Source organism: Typopeltis vanoorti, chromosome 2, assembly GCF_054136105.1.
Source record: "Typopeltis vanoorti isolate ZY-2024b chromosome 2, IOZ_Tvanoo_1.0, whole genome shotgun sequence".
Lineage (NCBI taxonomy): Eukaryota > Metazoa > Arthropoda > Arachnida > Uropygi > Thelyphonidae > Typopeltis > Typopeltis vanoorti.
The window spans coordinates 90,464,585-90,488,991 of NC_143550.1; the positions used below are offsets into that span (position 1 = coordinate 90,464,585).

Here is a 24,407-nt window from a genome sequence, read left to right on the forward strand (position 1 = left end):
ATTTCCCTCTTGCATCTCTACCTTGTATGGACATAACTCTTTCTCTATCATCAATAGCACTCCGCCTCCCTTTTTACCCCTTCTATCCTCACGAAACACATCATACCTTTCCATCTCTATTCCTGTCAGGATGTCATCCTCATCTAACCATGTCTCACTTATTCCGACAATCTCTGGGTGCACAGACGCAATTAGTGCAACCATTTCATCCGCCTTGTTTCTTATACTTCTAGCATTGGTATACAAACACAACAACTCATTTTGGGATCTACAGCTAGTTCCACTGATACCACTCACTCGATGTGATCTCTCCATGCTGGACTGGGGCCATTTCCCTTTCTGCTTCTTCATTTTAGAACCCTTTGCAATTCCATCTGTTTCCTTTTGATCCCTGATCATCCCATTACTTTCCTGCCTACACATGCTCTCACCTTCTCTTGGAGCATCCACCTTTCTCACGCTGTGTATCCCTGTCCAACCTGAGCTTCCCCGTTTCCCTGCTCCTCTTGCACACCCATTCTCTCATTTTCTATACTCATACCACTCACTTCCCCATTCATTTCCACTCCTTCAATCTCTCCTGTCTTACTCTCCTGCTCTTCCACATCACTCCCCTCTCGATCTGATTCATTCTCTCTATTCACTTCTCCACTTTCCAGCAGCAGTCTCTCCAAGCTACTCACACCATAACCACTCAAATGTAGTCCATCGCTCCCATACAGTTCACTTCGTCCCTCAAACTCATTCCACACATTAACAAACTGTACTCCCATCTCCTCACACATTTCAGCCAGAATATCATTCATAATCCTTGCTCTCCGCCTCATTTCACCACAATCATACCTAGGCAACACACTGACTACCCTTCCTGTCACACTATTCTCCTTTATCTTTCCAAGCAGTCTCCTGACATTCATTTTGACATGCTCTTTGTTCTCTCTCAAATCATTTGTACCAATTAATACAATTAACTCTTTTGCTCGTTCCCGCCTCATATTCAATGCCTCAATCACTCTACTCATTTTACCACCTGGAAAACATACCTTGTGCATTTTATCCTCTAGCACACCTTTAATAATGGAGTCGCCATACAACGCCACTCGCTTATCTTTTGTTAACTCTTTCATGCCATCATGATTTATTTTAATAGTTTTGACCTGAATTCTCTTAATTTCATTCCGCATCCATTTCATTTCTTGCTTCATCCAATCCAATTCAATTCACCTTCCGAACCTCGCGACACATTCTATCATTAAATCTTTCTAACTCTCGACCCCCTCTTCTCACTTTCCCTCTCGTTCATCCTTCTTTGTTTCCGTACTTTCGGTCCAACATACGTCCAACTTTCACTATCATTCTTCTCACTTTCACTCTCACATATCTTTCTTTGTTTCCGTACTTTCGGACTAACATGCGTCCAACTTTCGCTATCATTCTTCTCACTTTTACTGTCATTCATCTTTCTTTGGTTCAGTACTTTTGTTCCAACATGCGTCCAACTTTCGCCATCAGTCATTCTTTTTTCGCTATCATTCATTCTTTCGATGTTTTTTACTTGCGATTTCTGCATCGCGCCATTTCTACTTTCATTTGTTCTCTCGATTTCGTTCCGCCTCACTTTCGTCCCTTTTAACATCCGTTACGGTTGTCAAATCGCTCTTTTTCTTTTTTCCTGATTTTTTAACATTTTTTCGCCTGTCTTCCTCACCATCCCTCTCTTTCAAGCGTGCACTCGCGACACAATCGGTACTAGCACTTTCTGTTATCAACTTCATATTCGCATTCATCAATTCCTCGTTCAGGTCACATTTCGCACACACCCTTCTTCCATCCGCACTAAACATCCACAAATCATTTATGTAATCGAAGGAATACATATAACAGACCTCACACTTAACGAACCGACTGAAATCCAAATTAAAATCATGGAATGACAATGCGGCCGCCATTTTTTTTTTTTTTTTTCTCTGTAGGTTACTAGGTCTAATATTAACGTTTTCGTATTTAGTTTAAGCAAGAAAAAAACCCCACACTAATAATATCGGTAGCGTACAACGTTTACAGCCGCTCTTACTTAAACAATTACGCATATATACTTAATTATTCCTAGTAAAACTTATCTGAATCAGGAGCTCTTCAAAACACATCCGTAGCGCTTGACCCACTAGCGCCCTCTGATTCGATGTATATAATGCAGCATTTTTGTGGAACCTAACATCTGCGTTATACAAGGGTTATATACCTGTATAATAACAATAATAATAATGTGCACAATGACTCAAATTTTAATAGTAATGATCTTTTGAGAAGAATGATGATGGGAAGCTTGGATATATTAGATGGAAAATTATAGATTACTGTTTATAAAATATGGGAAAGGATTTCACTAAATACACTTCATTATTGTAGCTGGGTGTGTGTTTCTTCTACAATTACTTTTTTTTTTTATTATTCAAAATTAAGTGGATATTGAATACCACATATCTTAGCCGAATAAGAAACTCAAAGATAGGAAGTCTAATCTAAGAGTTTCATGCCGAATATAGAAAACTATATAAAGATCGGCAAATCCAAGCGTAAGCCAACACCTGGTAGTGCAATGTTAGGGCGACTCGTAGTAAAGGTGGAGTAAGATCCAATCACTATTATTAGTATTTTCCCATAATGTAAAACACAGCTCCTGGGAGATGTATTACTATTCTACATTATGAGAGAAGGTCACTACCCAGACCGGTTTTGACCTTTTTTGAGGTCTCATCAGTGAGTAGGTAGACATAAATGTGCTACTAAGGTTTCAATAGTCAGAACTTATATCTTTACTGTATGAGTTTCCAAAAAAGGTGCACAAATACAATTACTGAAATAAAGGGCAACAGGCTTCACTTTGGCAAAGTAAAATTATTCAAGATTAAGTACTTAATTTTGGGGACTTAATTTTGAATAATTTTACTTTGCCGAAGTGAAGCCTGTTGGCTCTTATTTCAGTAATTTTTTTTTATTATTATTCTGAATTCTAATGGTATATAGATTAAGTCCTCCTCATGCTTGTAACATATCATATTTATAATACTTTTTGTTATTTTACTGCTTTTATTGATGAGACATGACTGAAAATTCTGTTAATAAAAATATCACACATTTTTCTGTTTTTTAATTATTAATTTTGCAATGTCTTTACTTATGTCCCCATTTTTCATTGCATTGAATTTTTTTTATTTTTTAGCTTGTTATGGGAATGTTTAGACTTGGAGCTCTGACAGTGGTACTTTCAGATCATCTTGTTTCAGGATTCTCTACAGGAGCAGCTTGTCACGTTGCGACATCTCAACTGAAAGATCTGTTTGGCATTAAGGTTAATGAATATAATGGACCACTGAAACTCATTTATGTAAGTGCTACAATCTCATATGTCCAGATTATTAAAGTCAAACTTTGATAGTGACAGCATGTTAAATGGATAAGAATCCTATATTGTTATATAGCCAGTAAGTGAAACTCAAGATCGATAACTACGATCTATGAGTTTCAATGCCGAAAAACTATCGGCAAAGGCAATTCGAAGTAAAGTTGGAGCAAGCTCCCTCACTATTCTTGATATTCTCTCATAATGTAAAACACAGCTCCTAGGAGATGTAATACTGTCATTACATTATGAGGGGAGGTCACTACCCAGACCGGTTTCAACCTTTTTTGAGGTCTCATCAGTGAGTAGGTAGACCTGGAAAATATCAAAGCTTAGTGAAAAGAACTTACATACCTTCACTATATGAATGCCATAAAGGTGTGCTTGTATTTTGTAATTAAAATAAAAAGCCAAAAAGCTAGTTTTCTGGGAATAGAAATTATTAGTATTTTCTATTATTAGTATTTTCGCTATTATTAGTATTTTCCCATAATGTAAAACACAGCTCCTAGGAGATGTATTACTATTCTACATTATGAGAGAAGGTCACTACCCAGACTGGTTTTGACCTTTTTTGAGGTCTCATCAGTGAGTAGGTAGACCTAAATGTAATACTAAGGTTTCAATGGTCAGAACTTATATCTTTACTGTATGAGTTGCCAAAAAGGGGAAAATAAAATTTTTATAAAATTATAAAAACATATAAACTATGAAACAAATACATAGTATAAAATTATAAATTGTACGTAAACTTCATTGCACATAATGCATAATTACTATTAAAATTACAAAATACAAGCACACCTTTATGGCATTCGTATAGTGAAGGTATGTAAGTTCTTTTCACTAAGCTTTGACATTTTCCAGGTCTACCTACTCACTGATGAGACCTCAAAGGTTGAAACCGGTCTGGGTAGTGGCCTCACCTCATAATGTAATGACAGTATTACATCTCCTAGGAGCTGTGTTTTACATTATGAGAGAATATCAAGAATAGTGAGGGAGCTTGCTCCACCTTTGCTTCGAATTGCCTTCGCTGATAGTTTTTCGGCATTGAAACTCGTAGATCGTAGTTATCGATCTTGAGTTTCACTTACTGGCTATATAACAATATAGGATTCCTATCCATTTAATATCTATTCTATTGCCAGAAAACTAGCCTTTTGGCTTTTTATTTTAATTAGTGACAGCATGTCTTACTTTGAACCAGTGGTTATTTATTATATATGAATATGTAAAAGGTTGATTTCATACGAAATTTTGAAGATTTTTTGGTTGTGCTGGTACATTTAGTTTTATCACTGTAATTCTACCACTTACAGTTTTGCCATTGTAAATTTTACCACTATAAAAAAAAAAAGAAGTTTTCTTATGTTCATTTTTAAGTATCTAGTAAATGTAGTATTTGAAAATTACAAGACCAGTCTCACTTAGGCAGATTTCATAATATTTAAAGAAACTGTGTGCTTACGATTTATGCTTGAAGATATGAATTGTTAGAATGAAAACACCCAACAGAAGGAATTTCCTACTTTTCATATCCAATATGTGGCATCTATTATTTTTGCTGAAAGAGTGCTATTATCATCATCGTTGTGGTTCTTGCTGTCCAACAGAATTTTCATCGAAATGATTATTTCGGTGTCCATCACATTCTTAGACAGTACCTTTTACTCACTCACCATTCTCCAAGCAAAAAACGTCACTTCCATGTTATGCACCTTTTGCTGATCTTGTTTTGCTCCTACCTTCTTACACTCTATTGAATAATTTCAATAAATAAATAATCATATCACCCCTCCTATTTACTAGGCTGTGTAGGTGGTATTTCCTCAATCTATTCCCATACTCAACATTTCAGATACCTAACATGATAACTAATAATTAAGGAATTGACAGTGTACACTAGAAATATAAATTAAATAAACTTTAATATATACTTTCCGATATTTCGGTAAACGTCACGTTGCCATCTTCTTGGGAACTTAAACAAAGAGAAGTGCACACAAGTACTACAGCAAATGAGAACCGAAGCTAGGAAGCTAACGTTTTCCTAAAGTCCTGTTGGTGCCCCCTGGCGGGCTATATTGGTAGTTCTTGGCCTTTGGGCTGAAGTTCTTCTGATAAATGTTTCCCAAATTTGGGGCAGTCTCATGCATCCAAATTTGTTGAGGTTTGGCATGTTCCTAAGGGCTGAAGCAGATTCCATGAATAGTCTTTCATATTTGAACTTGCTGCGGTGTGGATATATATTTTTCATTAGATTTTTTTTCATATAAATTAACTGACACAGATAATTTATATGAAAAAAAATCTAATGAAAAATTTATATCCACATTTTTCAGGAATAGGTCTGTGTAGCCCTGTGAAATGGTGTTTGCATCCGTAGTGTTAGGCTACCCAAAGAAAGAATGTTCTAAGTTCGATTCTAGTGACAAGCTAAAGTAACATTTTCTAAGACTAGTTCCTGAGTTTAAAAAGTTTGAAAAAGTTTATAAGTTCCTGAGTTTTAAAATCACCAACAGTTTCAGCCAGCTATCTGATTGGCTAGGGGTAGACACTGACTGCTCCTCAATCTTCAAAAGTTAGATAGGGATAAAATGGCCTTGTCCACTCCCTTTGAGGAATAAAAGATGTTCGCAAATTTATTTGTTTTATTTAGATTTTTCAAGCATCCTCATTATGAAATGTTTGGAACACAAGAGCATATTGTTGATTGTTTTTCCCTTTCAGTCATTTCCAACCCTAGGTGACTTTGTAGGCATTGCCCACAAAGTGTTCCTGGTGAGATTTTTACTCTGTAAAAATCTCACCAGAAATCTCGCCCCCCCCCCTTTCCAATTTTATCCAGGCTGACCAGTATATGACTGAGATGTATTCATGACTGTAATCCATGTGTGTTCACGGGAGCCAGTTTGCCTGTTCTGGGGAATGAAAAACCAGAGTTTCTGGGTGAAAAATCCCCTACCTTTGTATGAGGCTGGCTAACTCATCTTTCATCACAAGAGACCATAAAGGTTCCTCATGTTACTGATGAGAATCAAACCCAGGCTCTTTCGACCAAAGGGCTTTGTCTATACTGACTGAGCTACGGAGGCTCAACAAAAGCATATACACATAAAAAAAATGCAATGTACAATATCAAATGATTCAGCAGAGAAACAATGGTTCATTTAATACAAGTCTGATATAAAAATTAATTATCATGTGTAGTCAAGGAACATTCTCATAAAGGAAGTAACTGTAATCCATCATACCTGCTGAGATTAGGGTGATGTAAAAATGCCACACAACTCATCTTGTATAGTCTTTCATTAAGGAATCTGTTTGCTTCCAAAGAACATTGTGATTTAGAGAAGATTAATATGTTATTCAAGGACAGACTGCTCAGAATTTTTGAAATTTCTCAGTTAATTCTTATTACCTGTTGTTGTACAGTCAAAAAACTTTACAATCTCCTAAGGCCCACCACATTTATATTAATATTATCATCTGAGATCTCCAAGGAGTTGAGAACTTATCGAGGGAGGCTATACATCACCCACATGAGCTGTCATTGAATATTAAACTCATTCACACTAGATGCACTCACTACTGCAACAGGCAGTGTTCCACTCAATCAGTGCTCTGTAAGAGAAAAATTTAGCTCTTACCTTTTATTAACTGCACATAAAACTTAACTTTCATGAATGTTCCCACCTATCCAGAAGTTTGTAGACCTCTGTTATATCATCCCTCATTCAGTATCTGCAGTCCACGTACTCTCAATCTGTCATCATGATCTACATTCCATAATCCCAATATAATCTTTATAACTCTTCTTTTCCTCTTTTTAATAGTTTCACAGGCACCCGGGAAACTAAATTATTATTATTATTTACAACATCTCCATGGAGTCCGGAGACTCATCGTGGGAGACCCAAATCGACCATCATACACACAAATCCTATCATATCCTCTCCTTGAATCCATTCACCATCAGGGAACTCACGACCAATTCTGGCAATCCATTCCACTCACTCACCACTTTCCATGCAAAAACCTTGGTCTGCATTACCCCTACTCACCACACTCCTACCCAACTTTCATGGATGACCCTAGTTCTCTGAGTATTTGTTATATATTGAAAAATCTGTACACAGTAGTCCAGTTGCAGCTCTATCAAGGCCTTGTAAAGAGAAAAAATGACTTCCTTATCCTTCAATGTTCATTTATCATCACAATTATCTTCTGAGATGTTTTTGCAATGTGAACACTGAACTTCACTTTCCTATCCAACATAACTCCAAGATCCCCAGCCTCATCAATTTCTTGCTCTGTAAGAATCTCACCAGTATACTTTGCTGTTGGAAACCTCGTAATGCTAAAGTGCATAACCTTACACTTGCAACATTTAACTGATTAGCCATTATCATCTGAGTTATTCATATTTGAGAACTGTATATCAGTAACATCCATAATTAATTTGCCTATCTTTGCATCATCAGCAAACAATTGAACATCTCCTGTTGGGTCCTTCCCAATATCATTAATGTATAGATTGAACAACAATGGTCTCAGATTTGATCCCTGGGGTATAACAGCCATTTTAAATCTGGAAGATCATCATCATCAAATTCCTAATATGTACCCTCAGGGGGGGAGGAGGGAGTGCAGGATAATTATGATAGTACTACATGGAAAAGTTGCACCATTACTAACTTTCGATTGACAATTTTCCTCCAAATTAATCTGTTGTCTGTCAAGTTACCAAAACTATTAGATCCGTCTTTTAAGACACTTTATACTATATCAATCCATCTTTATCTTGGTCTTCCACTGGGTCTTTTTCCTGACAACCTGGCAAAGAACACATTTTGCTACTCTTTCCTCTCCTATTCTGTTTAAGTGTCCATATCACCTGAAATTAGCTCTATTAACACATCCCCAAATGCTAACAATTATACCCTCATTTTTAATATGAAACTGCCATTGTTTCCATCTGTTCATGCTACTAGTCTTTCTGAGAACTATTATATCAGAAGTCTCCAATCTTTGATCAAGTGTTTATTTCTAACCCAGTTCTCAGATCCATAAGTTAAAATTGGTTTGAACAGCATCTTGTACAGCTAAATTTAATGTTTTGATTAATTTTCTTATTCCATAGAAATTTATTCAGCTGACTTCCTAGCATACGAGCTTTATCAATTTTTTTGTCTATTTCCATTTTTAATTTACCATCTTCACTAAAAATTGTGCCTAAATAGCCAAAATGTTTCACTTGTTCTATAGGTTCACCATTCAGAATGCAGTTGATGTTTTCAATGTTTCTGCCTATTTTCATTGTCTGTCTTTTTATTGCTGAGTTTCATACCAAATTTATTACAACAGTTATTCAGCTTAGTCAGAGAATCTTGCAGACTTGTACTAGATTTATTCAGAAGTATAACATCATCAGCATAAAGTAATGAGCTAAGATTAACATCACCAATTTTGATATTAGATTTAATACCACTTTCCTTCATAATGTGTTCCATATAGATAACGAATAACACTGGAGATAATGTGTACCCCCTTGTTGCACACTTGCTTTTACCTCAAACCCGAATGTGAATCTGGCAGATTCACATTCCCAGTATACCACTTTCTGATACCTTAAATTAAACTTGTCAAGAAATTATATTCTTATTTGATCCTTGATTCAAGCGTAAGCAAGGAAAGTTTGTGAGTGAAGTCATCTTCTCAACTAAGCTACTTGTATATAGAGGCTCATTAAGGAACTTCATGTTAATTACCTTAGTATCCCATAATGCAAATCACGCATCCTTTTGGACATGTATAATACATGTCTAAAAGAGAAGGAAGGGAAAGGATTTGCATTATGGAATATTAAGACAATTAATCTGACGTCAGGAGTCTATATACAAGTAACTTAATTGTGAAGATGCTTCACCTACAAACTTTGTTTGCTTATACTTGAATAAAGGATTAAACATGAATATCATTTCTTCGCAAGTTTAATTTAATTCATAATTAAGTGAAAAAACTTCCTACATTTTTCACTTATCCACAGTCTAAAAATAAGAGGATACACATTTTCACTATTTGTTTATGGGAAATATATGACTTCAGATTTACTTCAATCTTGTTATCTCTTCTGGCTCCCACTGGTGCAGTTTTTCCATGTGGGCTGCTGAAGTGGTACTTCAGCAGCTGCTGAAGTGATGGGTTTTGTCCATCACTGGGTAGAGCCACTGATAAATTTACTCCTCTGAAGAAATTCAGGTCATGAGTGACCCTTTTGCATCATTTGGAGTGATCTACAAGACCATTCAGAGTTTTTGGAGAGGTATCCTTAACTTTAACAGTGCCTCAGTAAAGATCAAAATTATACATGCATCAACTGGTCTGTGTAGTGGCCTTCACACATTTGAAAGGATGTGTGTGCTTTGCATTATGGGACACCAAGGCAATTATTGTGAAGTGATTAGCCTTTATATGTGAGTAGCTTAGTCGTGAAGATACTTCATGCACAAGTTTGCTTACACATGGATAAAGGATTAAACAAAAATATAATTTCTGGGAAAGTTTAATTTAATTTATAACAAAGTGAAAACACTTTCTGATATCTGCCAACCACTCACTTAACAAATCAACAGATTATATTCCAATTCTATATCCATCAGCTTATGCATCAACCTTTTATGTGATATTCTGTCAAATGCCTTAGCAAAGAACTGCTCGCAGAAAACCTCGAATGCAGCTGTTACTAGTCTACCATTTTCATCTCTTCGCATCACCTTGAAATAATCACTCTTTCTTCTACTTACCACATTTTGAAAGAACTCTCTAGGATTTTTCTTTGCCTGATTTGCTAATTTAGATTTTTGCTAATCTGCTCATACTGCACTTTTGCTGTTCTTAGCAAATGAGTCATTTTGGCTGTCTTTGTGGTCTTTCTGCAATTATTGATTATCATTATTCATCTTGTACTGCCTCAGACAGTTTGTTCTTTCAGATTTCATGCTTAATCATTTCATTTATCCATGTGACATCTACCTTATTCAGCCTTTTGACATGTGGAATACATTCACACACTGATGCTGTTAAATAGCTCTTGTCAGTGCCCAGATGGCATTTATCTCCTTTTTGCTTTAACTGCTCATTCCATTTTATAGCTCGAAGCAGTCTCCTAAGCTTTTCATAATCATAGCCTTGTGTCAAGAGGAGAAATATCATATATTTGAAGTGCTCTAAGAAAACAGAGTTCTTTAATATATACAGGGTGTTCGGGATAAATTTGACATATTTATAATTAATTATATTTTTCCGTAAGTTACATGTATTAACACACACTTCTCTTCATTTAAAAGTTTGGACCCTTCTTCATTCATATACAAGATGTCAGAAAGGATGGATAGCTGGAACCCACCTGAATCATGGAAGAGAATAACTTGTATCATGATGATTCGTGCCCGCCATCAAAATAAGGATATTACGACTGCTGCCCAATGCTCCCTGAATACAGTAAAAACAATCAGGCATGAACTAGAGACTTGCAATGGTGACTACGAGGATGTAGCAAGAAGAAAGATCCCTAGCAGACGATCTGATTGCGTTCGTACAGCAGAATTCCTCTCAAATCTGCAGGAACAGGTGTTGAAGAACCCTGGCATTGGAATTCGGGCTTTGTTCGTGGAGTTGCTAACTGTAGTCAAGCCCTGGATAACAAGGGTAGCCAATGGTAGGCCGTATGTATGGCAGCAGGATTCGACCCCTTGCCACACCTCTGGGAAAAGTCAAAAATGGTTGTCTGAAAATTTCTACGACTTCACCAGTCCAAATGTTTGGCCTCCAAACTCCCCAGACCTTAACCCCATGGATTATTTTGTATGCGGCGCAGTTGAAAAAGACACCAATCGCACTTCCAGTAATACAAAAGCCCAGTTAATGGATAAAATTAAAACAGTTTTTGCGGCCCTTCCCAGGGAGACTGTAGCATCAGCTTGTTCGAGGTTCCGAAGCAGAATTGAAGCTGTGATCGATGCTAATGGTGGTTATTTTGAGTAAATCTTGTTGATAGTATTGTAATTAACTCTGCCTGTAATGTTTTTTTGTCAATTCATTAAATTTAATAGATACAAAGAAGATTTTCTTTTTCCTTACGAGACTGTCAAATTTATCCCGAACACCCTGTATTGTGTATTTTTTATTTATTATTTTTTTTTGAAATAGTGCTTTTGTGTAATAGCCAGACTGGATATAAGTATTGTCTTGTGATAATACTATGATTTTAATATTTTTAGTTTCAGTTGTTGTTTGGTTTAACATGATAGTCAACATTTCAAAAGTGGCTGCAATAAAGAAGTGTATACATGGCAGTGCAGTTTTTCATACATGTAAAACAATTTTTTTACATGTAATACATGTAAAAATTGTTTTTCATGTATGAAATACTAGGTTAAATGTGAAAAAGGAAAGTTTGGAGTGTGTGAGAATGTGAAGACTGGCTGGAGGATTTCAAAAGCCAGATTAGCATCACCAGAAGTAATCAGGAAATTGATGGAAGTGCTAGTGACAGTAATAATGGAAATAAAATGGAAGAGCTTAAATAAGAGTTGATGAAAATGAAAAGTGAAGTTGAACATGTGGAGTTGGAAACTGCACATCTAAAGAAGCGATGGACTGATGTGAATGAGAAGGAAGTTAATATGAAGAAACAAGTATCAGAGGTGATGATAGGGTAAACAAAAACATGTTTTCCTGGTAGTTCATTGAAACAAATATGATGCTTTGTTTGATGATTATTAAAGGAAAGAAGGAATAGTCATCAAAATTAATGGAAGTAGTTGGCACTGATGAGTCGCATAGTGAAATAAGGAATGTGAAAAGGATCTGAAGAGTTGTTATGGGATGTGAATTATAATAGTATCACAGAAGTGGTTATATGTTGATCAGATATGATAATAGTGAGTTGAGGAGGAGAGAAATGATACTGAATGATGAGATAGCTAAATTCATTCAGGCAAAGAGTAGACAATTTGTGATTGTATGGAGTGAATTTGAAGGGAAGTTGAATTTAACTTGATAGATCACATTTGAATGGGTTTGGTGTTAAACAATTGGGGCTGTTGTTGTTTGCTAAGGATGTGTGTGTGTGTGTGTGTGAGAGAGAGAGATTGAGAAATAGGTTGTAAAAGTAAGGAAGGTGAGGAAGTGATTGTGGCAGGATAGAGTGATGCAATGCATAAAGGTGAGGATGAGAAGGATAGGAATGGAAATCAAAGTCAGGAACAGGGAAACAGGGGTGGCCTGAATGAAGAGAGAGGTGTACTGTAGTAGCCAGAGTACAGACTGATGATATTGGTAGGATAGCCTCAAAGAGAGAAGGATTGTTATGTTTGTATACTAATGTAAGGAGCATCAGAAATAAAGGGACTGAGATTGTGGCATTGAGTGAGTCTGGATTCTCAAAGGTAATTGCTGTAAGTAAAACTTGGTTGTCTGAGGATGATATACTGCCAGTAATGGAGGGATACAGAATTTTCTTGAAAGGATGGGAAGGTGAATAGAGGAGTTGGGGTGGTATTAGTGATAGAAGAGGAATAGTGTCCTTTAAGAGTGGACATAGTAGTGTATATGAAGATTTTGAAGCCATGAATTTGGTTTGTGGTTGAGATCAATTGGATAGTATATATAATACACAGTCTTGCCATAAATACTGTTACACCTTCCACAAAATCCACCACTGCCCACAGAATTGTCCAAGTCCAGTTCTGTTTATCAGTAGAGAGAGAGTTGTCTAGCTGTATGGGTTAACATGCAGTGGGGAGATTATGAGAATTGTGTAGCTGTAATAGCACTTCACAAGGTTGGAATGCAGCCACCTGTTATTTTCAACATGCTAAAAACACTCAGGATGAGTAGGATGTTTGTCTATCAGGCTAGTAACTGTTATAATGATACAGAAGATGTATCTCACCACCAAAGAACAGGTCTACCACACTATGTTAGAACAAGAGCTTGTGAGGGCTGGGAAGGCATGTTTCTGCCACTATCCTGTGAGATGGTGCAAGAGATAAATATTTTGCAGAGAATGATGTCATGTATATTAGGTGATTTATGTGGCAGAGGATGATAAAATCAAAGGCACTTCTTTGCTTGTACACGAATAACAGACAGAGATACCATCTCCACAGATGAGATTTTCACCATTTTCGAATAATTTAACTCTCAAAATGATTGAGCACATGCCCCTGATTGTTGCACAGCACATGCCATAACACCCAGGATTCAGAGAAGTCATCACCCCATGTCAGTGATAGTTAGGTGTGTGTGTGGTGGGGGGGTATACAAGTTGCATTTCTGTGAGAAAGGGGTCAAAATCTCTGCCAAAGTGTATCAAGGATATACCTGTGGTATGGCCCTAAACAACACCTTGTTTCATGGTAGGCAGTGGACCTTTCAATAGGAATCAACAAGGTGAGGACCATGCAATAGTAGTTCGAGGCATTGTGCCTGCCCACATGTCACCATCTGATTGGCTTTCTGGGAGTCCCAATTTAAATCTATTGGACTTCAAATTGTGGTTGGAGCTTGAGAGAGAGTAGAGACTTAGATACAAGAAATACCTCCAGAAATGCAAAAGATGGGCATTTCGAACATTGAGTGCTGCTGTTGAGAAATGAGACCCAAGCATTGCCAGTCTGAAAGTGGATTTGGAGCAGACAGTGGCAGTGAGGTGATATTAAATGTGTATATGTGTTACTATTGATGTGTGGCCTCACGAAATTTGGGCATGTGTGAAGACAAAAGGGGAATGCTTTGAACATTTATTGCTGTTGTATGCATGTTATACATGTGGTTTGTATGTGCTAAAAGCTGTAAACGATATACTGATAGATTAAAAGTTTATGAGCTGTTCAAGTTATAACAGTATTTATCACTAGGCTAGGTACGATCTTGTTATAGGCCAGGGAATGCGAGGAGCACTTATTGTGAAATGTTCAGAAAAATTAGTTGGACATGTAACAGGAAGGTGATAATAATGGAAGGTTTTCATTATAGGAATGCAGAATGAAAGGCAGAGATAGTTATGGAAACAAGGAAAGTGATTCTGTAGTGTCATTCTTCACAGGATCACTCTCTTTGTTTCCATACACTAGGAGAGTGATTCTGTGAGGTTTCTGAGGGATAACTATCTTAACACGAGGTTTCTGAGTATTGGATTTGATGTCCTAATAGCATGTGATTGTTAATGAGGTACAGATTTAAGAGGTGGTCGAACAGGAAAAGATTGTTATTAAAAAGGCTTATATATGGAATTATGAGGCATCTGAAGCAATCTGAAGCAAGCTTGCATCATTACCATTGGTTGATAATCTGTGACTGTGAGGGGGAAAAACACTGACAAAGCACAGGATCTGATTGTAAAGCATCTGACACATGTGATGCATAAATGTATACCATGAATTATGTGCATAAACAGAACAGGAGTGAGATTTCTTGGATTTTGCAAAGCCACTTGATAGATTACCACATGTCAAGCTGGTGTATAAGTTGTAGAAGAAGGGAGGATTAAATATTGGATTGGTTAGGTGGATTGAAGAATCTCTCTGAAAAATACCAACAGGTTGTTTATGGTGGAGCAGTGCCGCAGAAAAGGTAGATGATCAGTGGCATGTCTGAGGTTCTGTTCTTGGGTCCCTTGTGTTTAACTTATCTATCAATGATATTTCATGAATGATTGACTTGAGATCTTCATATGTGTGCTGATGATATGTAGAATTATCAGGAGGACTGCTGATGTTAATTGTCTACAGGAAGATTTGAATAGTCTTTTAGCTTGGACAGATGAGTGGGGTTCTGGTTTTAATATTAATAAATGCAAGGTGCTGCACTTTGAAGTTCTTAGGTATAAGTCTGCATACTGTATTGGTGTAGCTGTGCTTCAGAAGTTGGATGAGATTCAAGATCTCAAGGTAATGGATGATAGTGGACTAAAATTCTGAGGATGCATTGCGATTGTTGTGAAGATGGCACATTGTATTGCTGATATGATAAGAAGTACATGGATAAGTAGAGATAGGGAGGTGGTATTGCCTCTGTGTAAGGCATCAGTCAGACTGCACATTGACTGTGGTGTTCAAATTTGGTCATAGAGTTTTTATTTTGATGTGGAGACTCTAGATATAGATTGCAGAGTTTGTTGGCTAGGAGGAAAAGAAATGATGTGATAGAGACCTTCAATTAGTGAAGGGATTTTACCAGAATAAAGAGAGTCAAGGTTGAGAGAAAGAATGTGATGTCATCCCTGGAAGTTGTGTAAAAACATGGTGAAGAAGGATGTAAGAAGTAATGTATGCAATAATAATAATTATTTTTATTACTTGTAATAATATTACTTGTAATAATAATAATTACAAGTAATAATAATTATTATTTCTGTGAAAATTCCCATGTTACTCCTCTTAAAAAACTATTATTTATATGGCTATTTTAGCCTGTTTTCGTTTAGGAGTGTCCCTTCTATTATAGGAGTGTCCTATAATTATTATTATTATATCCTTTTTTTACCATAGTCTTCATATGGGTGGCAACTTATCATCTGATCACCTTATGATCACATTCTCCAATGGAGTGAAATTCAACCCTCCATTTACAGTAATATCCTCTGATGAAAGGATTAGATCTAAGAATCTCAATCTTTGTGTATCCACCATTATGTCTAAGATATTTGTATCTCTTCAAGAAATTCATTTTCCTTATTTCCAGATGCTATCTCTTCATTTCAGTCTATATAGTAAACCCTCGATTTAACGGACTTCGGATTTAACAGACAGAATTTCCGGTCCGTATGTCACATGTGAAAATTAACACCCTGTTAATTTTAAAATGCTTTTAACCAAGATTTGCTTATAATTAAATTAATAGGTTATTTTTTGTTATTAATTTCCTGTTATTTTAAACAAAATTTCGCAAATAGGCCATCATATGTTGGAAAAACACTGTAGTAATTTACCCGACATAAATGAGTCGCCGCTCATAAACCATGTTCACCGAATGATTAGGATGTGATCACACCAATCGCACTGTAATTGGTTCTTTTGTCATGTGGTGTGACTTTCTGTGGGAGTTTTATTACACACATTTTCATAATTTTAGGGAGTTAATTATAAAAAAACAGCAGAACTCAAAAGTTCAAAAAAAACTTGATAGTTTTTTCAAAGCAGGATTACCTAAACCAAGCACCTCAACATCGAACATTAACTTCACATTAACTTAATCTAAAAATGTGAAAATTGTGTTAAAAATTGTATATAAAACAATTTTTTTGTTATTACAGTGCTAATATTGTTAAAATTGCAGTGTAACGTTACAGATATTTTTATTTAAAAAAATTCGCTATTTAACGGACTTTCAATTTAATGGACACCCCTTAGCCCCTGTTAGTCCGTTAAATCAAGGGTTTACTTTTACTGTATTACCATAATTAAAATTGCCCATCATGATCACCCTTCTCTTGTTCACTAATCCAAGTTGCCTATACATTTCCTCATCATTGCCCTCTACAGTCCCTAGCCTCTAGCAACATTTGACTGAATATCTCTTCCTGTCAACCTTCTTATCACACTATACTGCTTCAAAAACTACTGCTACTATTTTCCTGTTAGATCATATGTGGATATATTAATTCCCCTGCTATTATCAGCAGTACTTCCTCTTCCTCTTATCCTTCCTATTCACATGAAAAATATCATGCTCTTCCATTGCTATTCCTATCATGATATCACCTTCATCCAACTATTATTATTATCATCATTATTACAGTAACTTCTATAGAGTCAGTAGACTTATTGTGGGAAGCCCACTCAACCAGTAACATGTCTATCATATGGAACTTTGGAATCATTTACCATCCCTGCATTCACAAGGCACTCCTGCAATGTATTCCACTTAAAAACAGCACTCTATATAAAAAATCTACTTCTCACACCCTTCTTCACCACATCTTTATACAACTTCGGGGATACCCTCTTGTTCTTCCCATCTTACAATCCACTCTTTTTATAATTCCTTCTGAATTAATCTGGTAGAAACCCTTAACTAACTTGAAAGTTTTTATCATATCACCTCTTTTCATCTTATTCACCAAACTCTGTAATCCTCTCAACCATTCTGCATAACCAACACTCCAAAGTTTTAATATCACTTTGGTCATTTGTCTTGGATGTTATGTTATATATCTGCATCCCAAAGTGTAGAGATATAACATATTGCATTTATCAATATGACAACCCTAACTCCACTCATCTGAAACTCCACTCATTTGAATAAACTAAAAGTTTATTTTCAAAACTAAAATAATTAATATCAATAATACTTATAATAATTCTACCTAACTTTACATCATGAGCAAACATTTGAATATTCCAGTCAATACACACTAAAGATCATTAACAAATAAGTTAAACAATAGGAACCCAAGAACAGAATCCTAAAATATACCACTGGTCACTTCGTTTTCTGAGACACTGCTCTCATATACAACTTGCTGGTATCAGTCCATCTAATCAATCTGTTATCCAGTCCCATCTTCTGTAGTTTATATTGAAGGTGAGTTAGCCGATCTCATACGGAGGTAGCACAGTTTTTTCTCCTGGAAAATAGAGTTTTTCATCCCTTACACAGAAAAGTTAGCCCTTTTCAGAACACATGCAATTTGCATTGATGTTGATGATGATGGTAGGTTCAGTGTAGTTGGTGGACGGAGTGGGTGGAGACAGAGAGTTGTAGAATAGGTGTCCTACCTCGATGAGTCTTCGGACTACTTGGAGGTGTCATGAGATGATGATAATAATAATAATAATAATATGCCATGATTCACTTAGTACAATTGTTGGACAAATGTACTCAATCAGTGAACCAATTTTGTCTTCCTTGTTTCTGATGATGCTGGCATTCATAAATAAATACCAAACAAAATTTCATTTTTAGGTCTAACCAGTCCTATACCACTTCTCAACTGGAATTTCTCCACACTGCCCATGCCCAATCACCTTCAGTGCCACTTACTGCATATATCTTCTTAAACTCAACTACATTCCTTACATCCCATCCCATCCCATTCATCTGCTGACAATCCTCTTACACAGATTCACTGCTGCTTCCAACATCCAGCTTTCTTATTCTGTGTTGCCCCATCCACCTTGACCCCTTTCCCTATTTTGCTGTCCTTGCATTCTTCTTCTTCTTTCACCCTCACCTCTCACATTACTATTCTTTTCATTCAAGCACTTCAATTTCACCTGTTCCACTTTCCTGATCTTTCATGTCACTTTTACTCCTCTGATCTCTTGCTCACGTCACTCATTACACTTCTTTCTAGCAACAGTCTCTTTAGGTGATTCGACTCACACAAAATCTATTTAAATACAATCCATCCTTCCCTTGAACATTTAATATATTAAAACTGCATACCTTTCTCCTATGAGAGTCATTGACCACCAACATCCAACTTTCTTATTCTGTGTCAAAATTCTATATAAAAATCTGGAGATACATCAAATAATTAGTGATGACCAAGATGGGTTTTGCCATTCTCATTCTACAGCAGAATTCCTCATTAACCTACTCACCTTTGGACACAGGATATGGAAAGATTTGGAGAAACTCATTCAGCCACTTTTGATATTTCCAAGGCATTTGATTGTGTTTGGCAGTGAGATCTTCTCACCAAACTTACGGTGTTCCTCCTGCCATCTGTAACTGGCAATCCAATTGCCAGTTTTTGCTCTGGCCATTCACTGTTTGTGTCATGGTGCTGGCTCATCAGATTTCTTTATCAATGCTAGAATATTCCTGGATTCTGTACTTTCATCCATGCTATTATTCCTCCTATACATCAATGACCTTTTCTCTCTCTCTCTCTCTCTCTCTACAAATCCTATTCATAGTTTTTTTTACTATAGTATTCCAATAGAAAACACTATGCTTTCTGATGCAACTCCAAATAAATCCTAAATTAGCCCAATCTTAGAATATTGCCCTCGCATATGGAGTAGTGCACCCTAAATCTCCCTAAGAAGTCTGGATAGCATACAGAAGATGGCAGTCTGCCAAATAGATGATCTCTCTCTCTCTCTCTCTCACACACACACACAAATTTCCTCTAGGAGTGACACAGACTCTGAGAATCACTTCTAGGTATTCTATTTTTGTATTATTCCTTTTTTCAGAGGTACTTTGATGTTGCCTCACTGAACTGGTCATTACCCATCTTCTTTTTTTCTTTAATCATATAAGAACAACATGATTCTAGCATATAACAAGTTTAATAAAATAAACAGTATAACCCAACAAGTTTCTTAAGTCATTGAACTTACATCTTTTGTATACTATCCAGAAACATGTGGTCATGATATTGAAAGCTAGCTGAAGTGCTGCTTAACCACAGAAAAATTTGCATTCAACAAGCAGCAACTGTTCAGTATCTAAATACAGTTCAAATTATATATCAAACCAACTTTTCTTCATCTTTCTTTATTTTAGCTACTTCTGTTCTTCAGAATGGCCTTTAACATACTGTTTTTAACCAATGAATTTAATCCTTACCTTTTCAACAAACTTGTTAAAAGATTCCTTCTTTTTTCTTAACCCCCTTGCCTGCACACACACACACACACTGTTGTATTATAGGGCATGTAATATTTTGCATGTGGACTAATTAGAATAATCATAATGATAAAAAACTACATCTTTACTGTTTATAGTGGAATTTTTCATTTTTCAATTTCAGCCAAAACTAGTAACGAAAAAGCAACCTTTTATCTTTGTCTCGCTAGCCTGTGACTGTTATTATTATTGTATGGGAACCTTCATGGAGTCCAAAGATTCATTGCAGGAGACCCAAACTATCCACACAATCTATCATACCTTTTGACTCATTATTAAGAGGGGTGATAGATGGCAGTGTAACTAAATCGTACTTATCGGGTGCGAAATTTAAGGATGTAAGTGAGAGTATTAGAGTGCAAAAACAGAGGGTGAAAGAAATAATAATTGCGGCGGGTACGAATGAATTGAAAGGTGATAAATTTTTTATGCGAGAGGACTTGAAAGTATTGTTAAAGGTAGTGAAAGAAAAGAGTGACAGAGTTAGAATGGTTAGTCTGTTGCTGCGGGATGACAGAGAGGAGTTTAGAAGGAGGGCCATAATCGCAAATGACATTATGCATAGGTTATGCAGACGGTGTGGTGGACATGTGGAATGAGTTTGAAGGGCGAAAGGACTTATACAAGATGGATGGCCTGCATTTGAATGGACTTGGTGTGCAGAGACTGGAAAGAGTGTTGCTGAATGAAGTGAAAATGGATGTGCAAAACCAGGAAAACTAGAACTACCAAGGAGGGGGGGGGGATGCATATGCAGACATCAGTGAGACAGATGAGTGTAAGAATGTATATAATGTACCCGAGCCAGCACTAAGGACAAAAAATGGGAATGGGTCATTTAGAATAACGCATCAATATAGGGGTGGGACTAAGGGATCACTGCATTTCATGTATACTAATGCCAGGAGTATTAGGAACAAGAAGGAAGAATTTTTGGCCTTGATTGGCTCTTCCTGGCCATAGGTTATTGGCATTAGTGAAACATGGCTGATGGAAGAAGATATAATTAGTGGGATAGAACGTGTAGGTTATAGTATGTTTAGGAGGGACAGAGAGAATAAAATGGGGGGAGGGGTATTATTGATGATAGCTGATGAACTGCAGCCAAGGAGAATTGAAGTTGTATCGCAGGATAGTGAAAGGAGCTCATTTGAGGCTATTTGGTGTGAGATTGAGACTGGCAGAATAAAATATACAGTTGGGTGCTGCTATAGACCAGGTGATGGAATAGATGGTGGAGATAGTATGCATAGGGAAATTGATGAAATGAGTGGAAGGAGGGTAATTATTATGGGGGATTTCAACTATGGTAACATTGATTGGAAGGAGGAGAGGACACATGTGAGGAAGGAAAAGGATTTTATTCAATTATTAAGCGATAACTATCTGAGACAGCATGTAATTGAAAATACTAGGTGTGTGAGAGTGCTTGACCTGGTAATAGCATCTGAGAATTTGACTGTAATGAATATGACTATGTTGCCACCTATTGGTGAGAGTGATCATAAGGTCTTGACCTGGGAGGTGGCTAAAGGTGTGGAATTTTCGATTAAGACAGGGTATATGTGGAATTACCATGCTGGCAAGTATGACAAGCTTAGGAGATTGCTTGGATCAGTGCCATGGCATGTACAACTGCAAGGGCTGGATGTCAATAGAGCATAGGAAGTGGTCAAGGAGCATTTACAGGAGGTTATGGCTGATTGTATACCTAGGGTCCGAATAGTAAAATAAGTAGGGGTTAAATGGATGAATGACACCATTAAGCTTGAGCTGCAAAAAAAGAAACAACTGAGGAGGGAATTTAAAGAAAGGGGTGACCTGCAGCCACACGAACGGTATAAAGTGCAGGCCAGAAAGGTAACGAGTGTGGTAAAAAAAAAAGCAAAAGCGGATTATGAAAGGAAACTAGCTTTGCAAGCAAAAGAGAATCCCAAACAGATCTTTCAATATGCTGCAAGCAATAAAAAACTGTACACGGCAAAATGATTTTAAGGAATGATGATGGTAAGGAGGTCACTGAATCAGTTGATATAGTGGAGTTACTGAGCACGCACTTTGCAAAAGCATATCATCCAGGTGGTGACATTGAAAAAATGAAGAAACCATTAGTTTATATAGGAATAGTGATGAATGAAGTGGAGGTGAATAGTCTATTACAGAACTGTGAATACATCTGTGGGATTAGATGGTATACCGGCACGGGTCTTGCGTGAAGCGGCTAAGGAATTATCAGTGCCCTTGACCCTGTTGTTTAATCTGAGTCTCAGGTCTGGTTTAGTCCTGAAGGTGTGGAAAGAGGGGAAAATAGTTTCACTGCATAAAGGAGGATCCAAGACTACGGTTGCAAATTACCGACCGATCAGCATATCAGGAGTCGTTGTCAAGGTCTTGGAGAAAGTAGTCAAGGGAAAAATACAGGAATGGATTGATGAAAATGAGATACTGTACAGAGGACAGCATGGCTTTGTGAAGGGTAGATCATGCCTCAGTAACTTGCTCAAGTTTTATAACACAGTGATTGCTGAACTGGATAAGGGAAATGGGTTTACAGTGATACTGCTGGACCTGGCAAAGGCATTTGACAGGATACCACATGGAATACTAATCCGTAAACTACAACATATGGGAATGGATATAGGGTTGGTGAGATGGATATGTGGTTGGTTGATGGAGAGATATCAAAGAGTAGTTTATTCAGGAGTAGAGTCCAAAAGACGGCCTGTGACTAGTGGTGTGCTGCAGGGTTCTGTTCTTGGACCATTGCTGTTTAATCTGTTTATTAACGATATAGGGAAGGATCTAAGTGGAACAATTCATTTGTTCGCTGATGATGCAAAGTTGGGTAGGGCAATAGTGAATGCAGAAGATGTCAAAGTCTTGCAGGATGACTTAGATAGATTGGAGTTCTGGGCTAAGGAGAATGGATGTCAATTTTATGTGACAAAATGTAAGGTTATGCATTTTGGGGTGAAAAGATTAGCAGCAGTATACCACACTGGTGGAACTGTACTCCAAGAGATTGATGAGGCCAGGGACTTGGGAGTGTTGGTGGATAGGGAGATGAAGTTTAGGGGGCACATTGCAAAAGTAGCTAAATCAGCTCATCAACTCACTTGGTTGTTGAAAAATACCTTGACGAGCAGAGACAAGCAAGTTATTGTACCTCTGTACCGAGCCTTGAGAAGACCTCATCTCGACTACTGTGCCCAGATTTGGTCACCTTGGTTTCTTCTTGATGGGGAGGAGGTGGAGAGATCCAGAGGCGAGTGACTAAGATGATAACAGGTCTACGGAATGAACCATATGAGAACAGGTTGAAGATTTGTGGGTTGCAGAAACTAGTTGATAGGCGGATGACGGGAGATATGATTGAGACATTCAAATTGCTAAAGGGATTCTATAGGATTAATTCAGAGGATATTTTTGAGATCAGGACTGGTGGTGGGAGAACTAGGGGACACCTATGGAAGCTGGGCAAGAGTGTGGTTAGCAGGGGTGTTAGAGCTGGGTTCTTTACTTTTAGAGTGGTAAATGAGTGGAATAAGCTGCCAGAGTCTGTTGTGGGTGCTATGACGGTGAACGAGTTCAAGGCAAGCTATGATAGATACTGTGAGAATGTAATTGCATAGTTGTGTGGACATGATGTTTAGGGCCTCCCTCGATGAGTCTAAGGACTCCTGGAGTCGCCCGAAATAATAATAATACCTCTCCTTGAAACCATTAACAGACAAAGCACCCACAAATGACTTTGGCAACCCATTCCACTCATTTACAAGTCTCATAACTCATTTACAACACACCTTTATTTATCTTCCAGGGATGATGTCCCTCTGGCCAAGTGCAGTGCTGAAACATTTTCCCTGCATCAATCCTATAAGCAACTGAAATGTTTCTATCATATCTCTCTTTCTTCTATTAATGGACTTCTGCAATCCACACATTCTCAATGTATCCTCATAGGGAACATTCTACAGACCACTCATCATCTTGGTTGCTTGCCTCTGAATCCTCTCCACTGCTTACTCATCCCTATGAAACCCAGGGGACCTGACTTGAGCACAGTAATCCAGATTTGGTCATATCAAGGCCTTATAAAGTGGAATAACAACTTCTTTATCTCTTCTTGTTAATTTGTTCTTTAGTAGACAAGTAATCTTATGTGCTGCCTTAGCAAGGTTAGCAATATATCCTCTATACATTAACTCTCTGTCTATCACCACCCCCAAATCTCTGGCTTCATCTGTTTACTGGAGTACAGTGCCATCAGTGTGATACACAACTATATATGGATATCTATATATATATCCAAAAATGCATAACTTTACATTTCTCCACAATAAACTGATAC

At 37.1% G+C, this 24,407-nt stretch overlaps 1 protein-coding gene across 2 annotated transcripts in view; it reads left to right on the forward strand.

Moving 5' to 3' along the window:
- The window catches only part of LOC150109242 (prestin-like), a 276,267-nt gene that overhangs the window by 118,248 nt on the left and 133,612 nt on the right, over positions 1 to 24,407 (forward strand). For both annotated transcript variants that reach the window (XM_090406632.1, XM_090406638.1), the window contains exon 6: positions 3,224 to 3,388. In XM_090406632.1, coding sequence (XP_090262758.1) covers positions 3,224 to 3,388 — 165 coding nt within the window. The remainder of the gene's footprint in view (positions 1 to 3,223; positions 3,389 to 24,407) is intronic.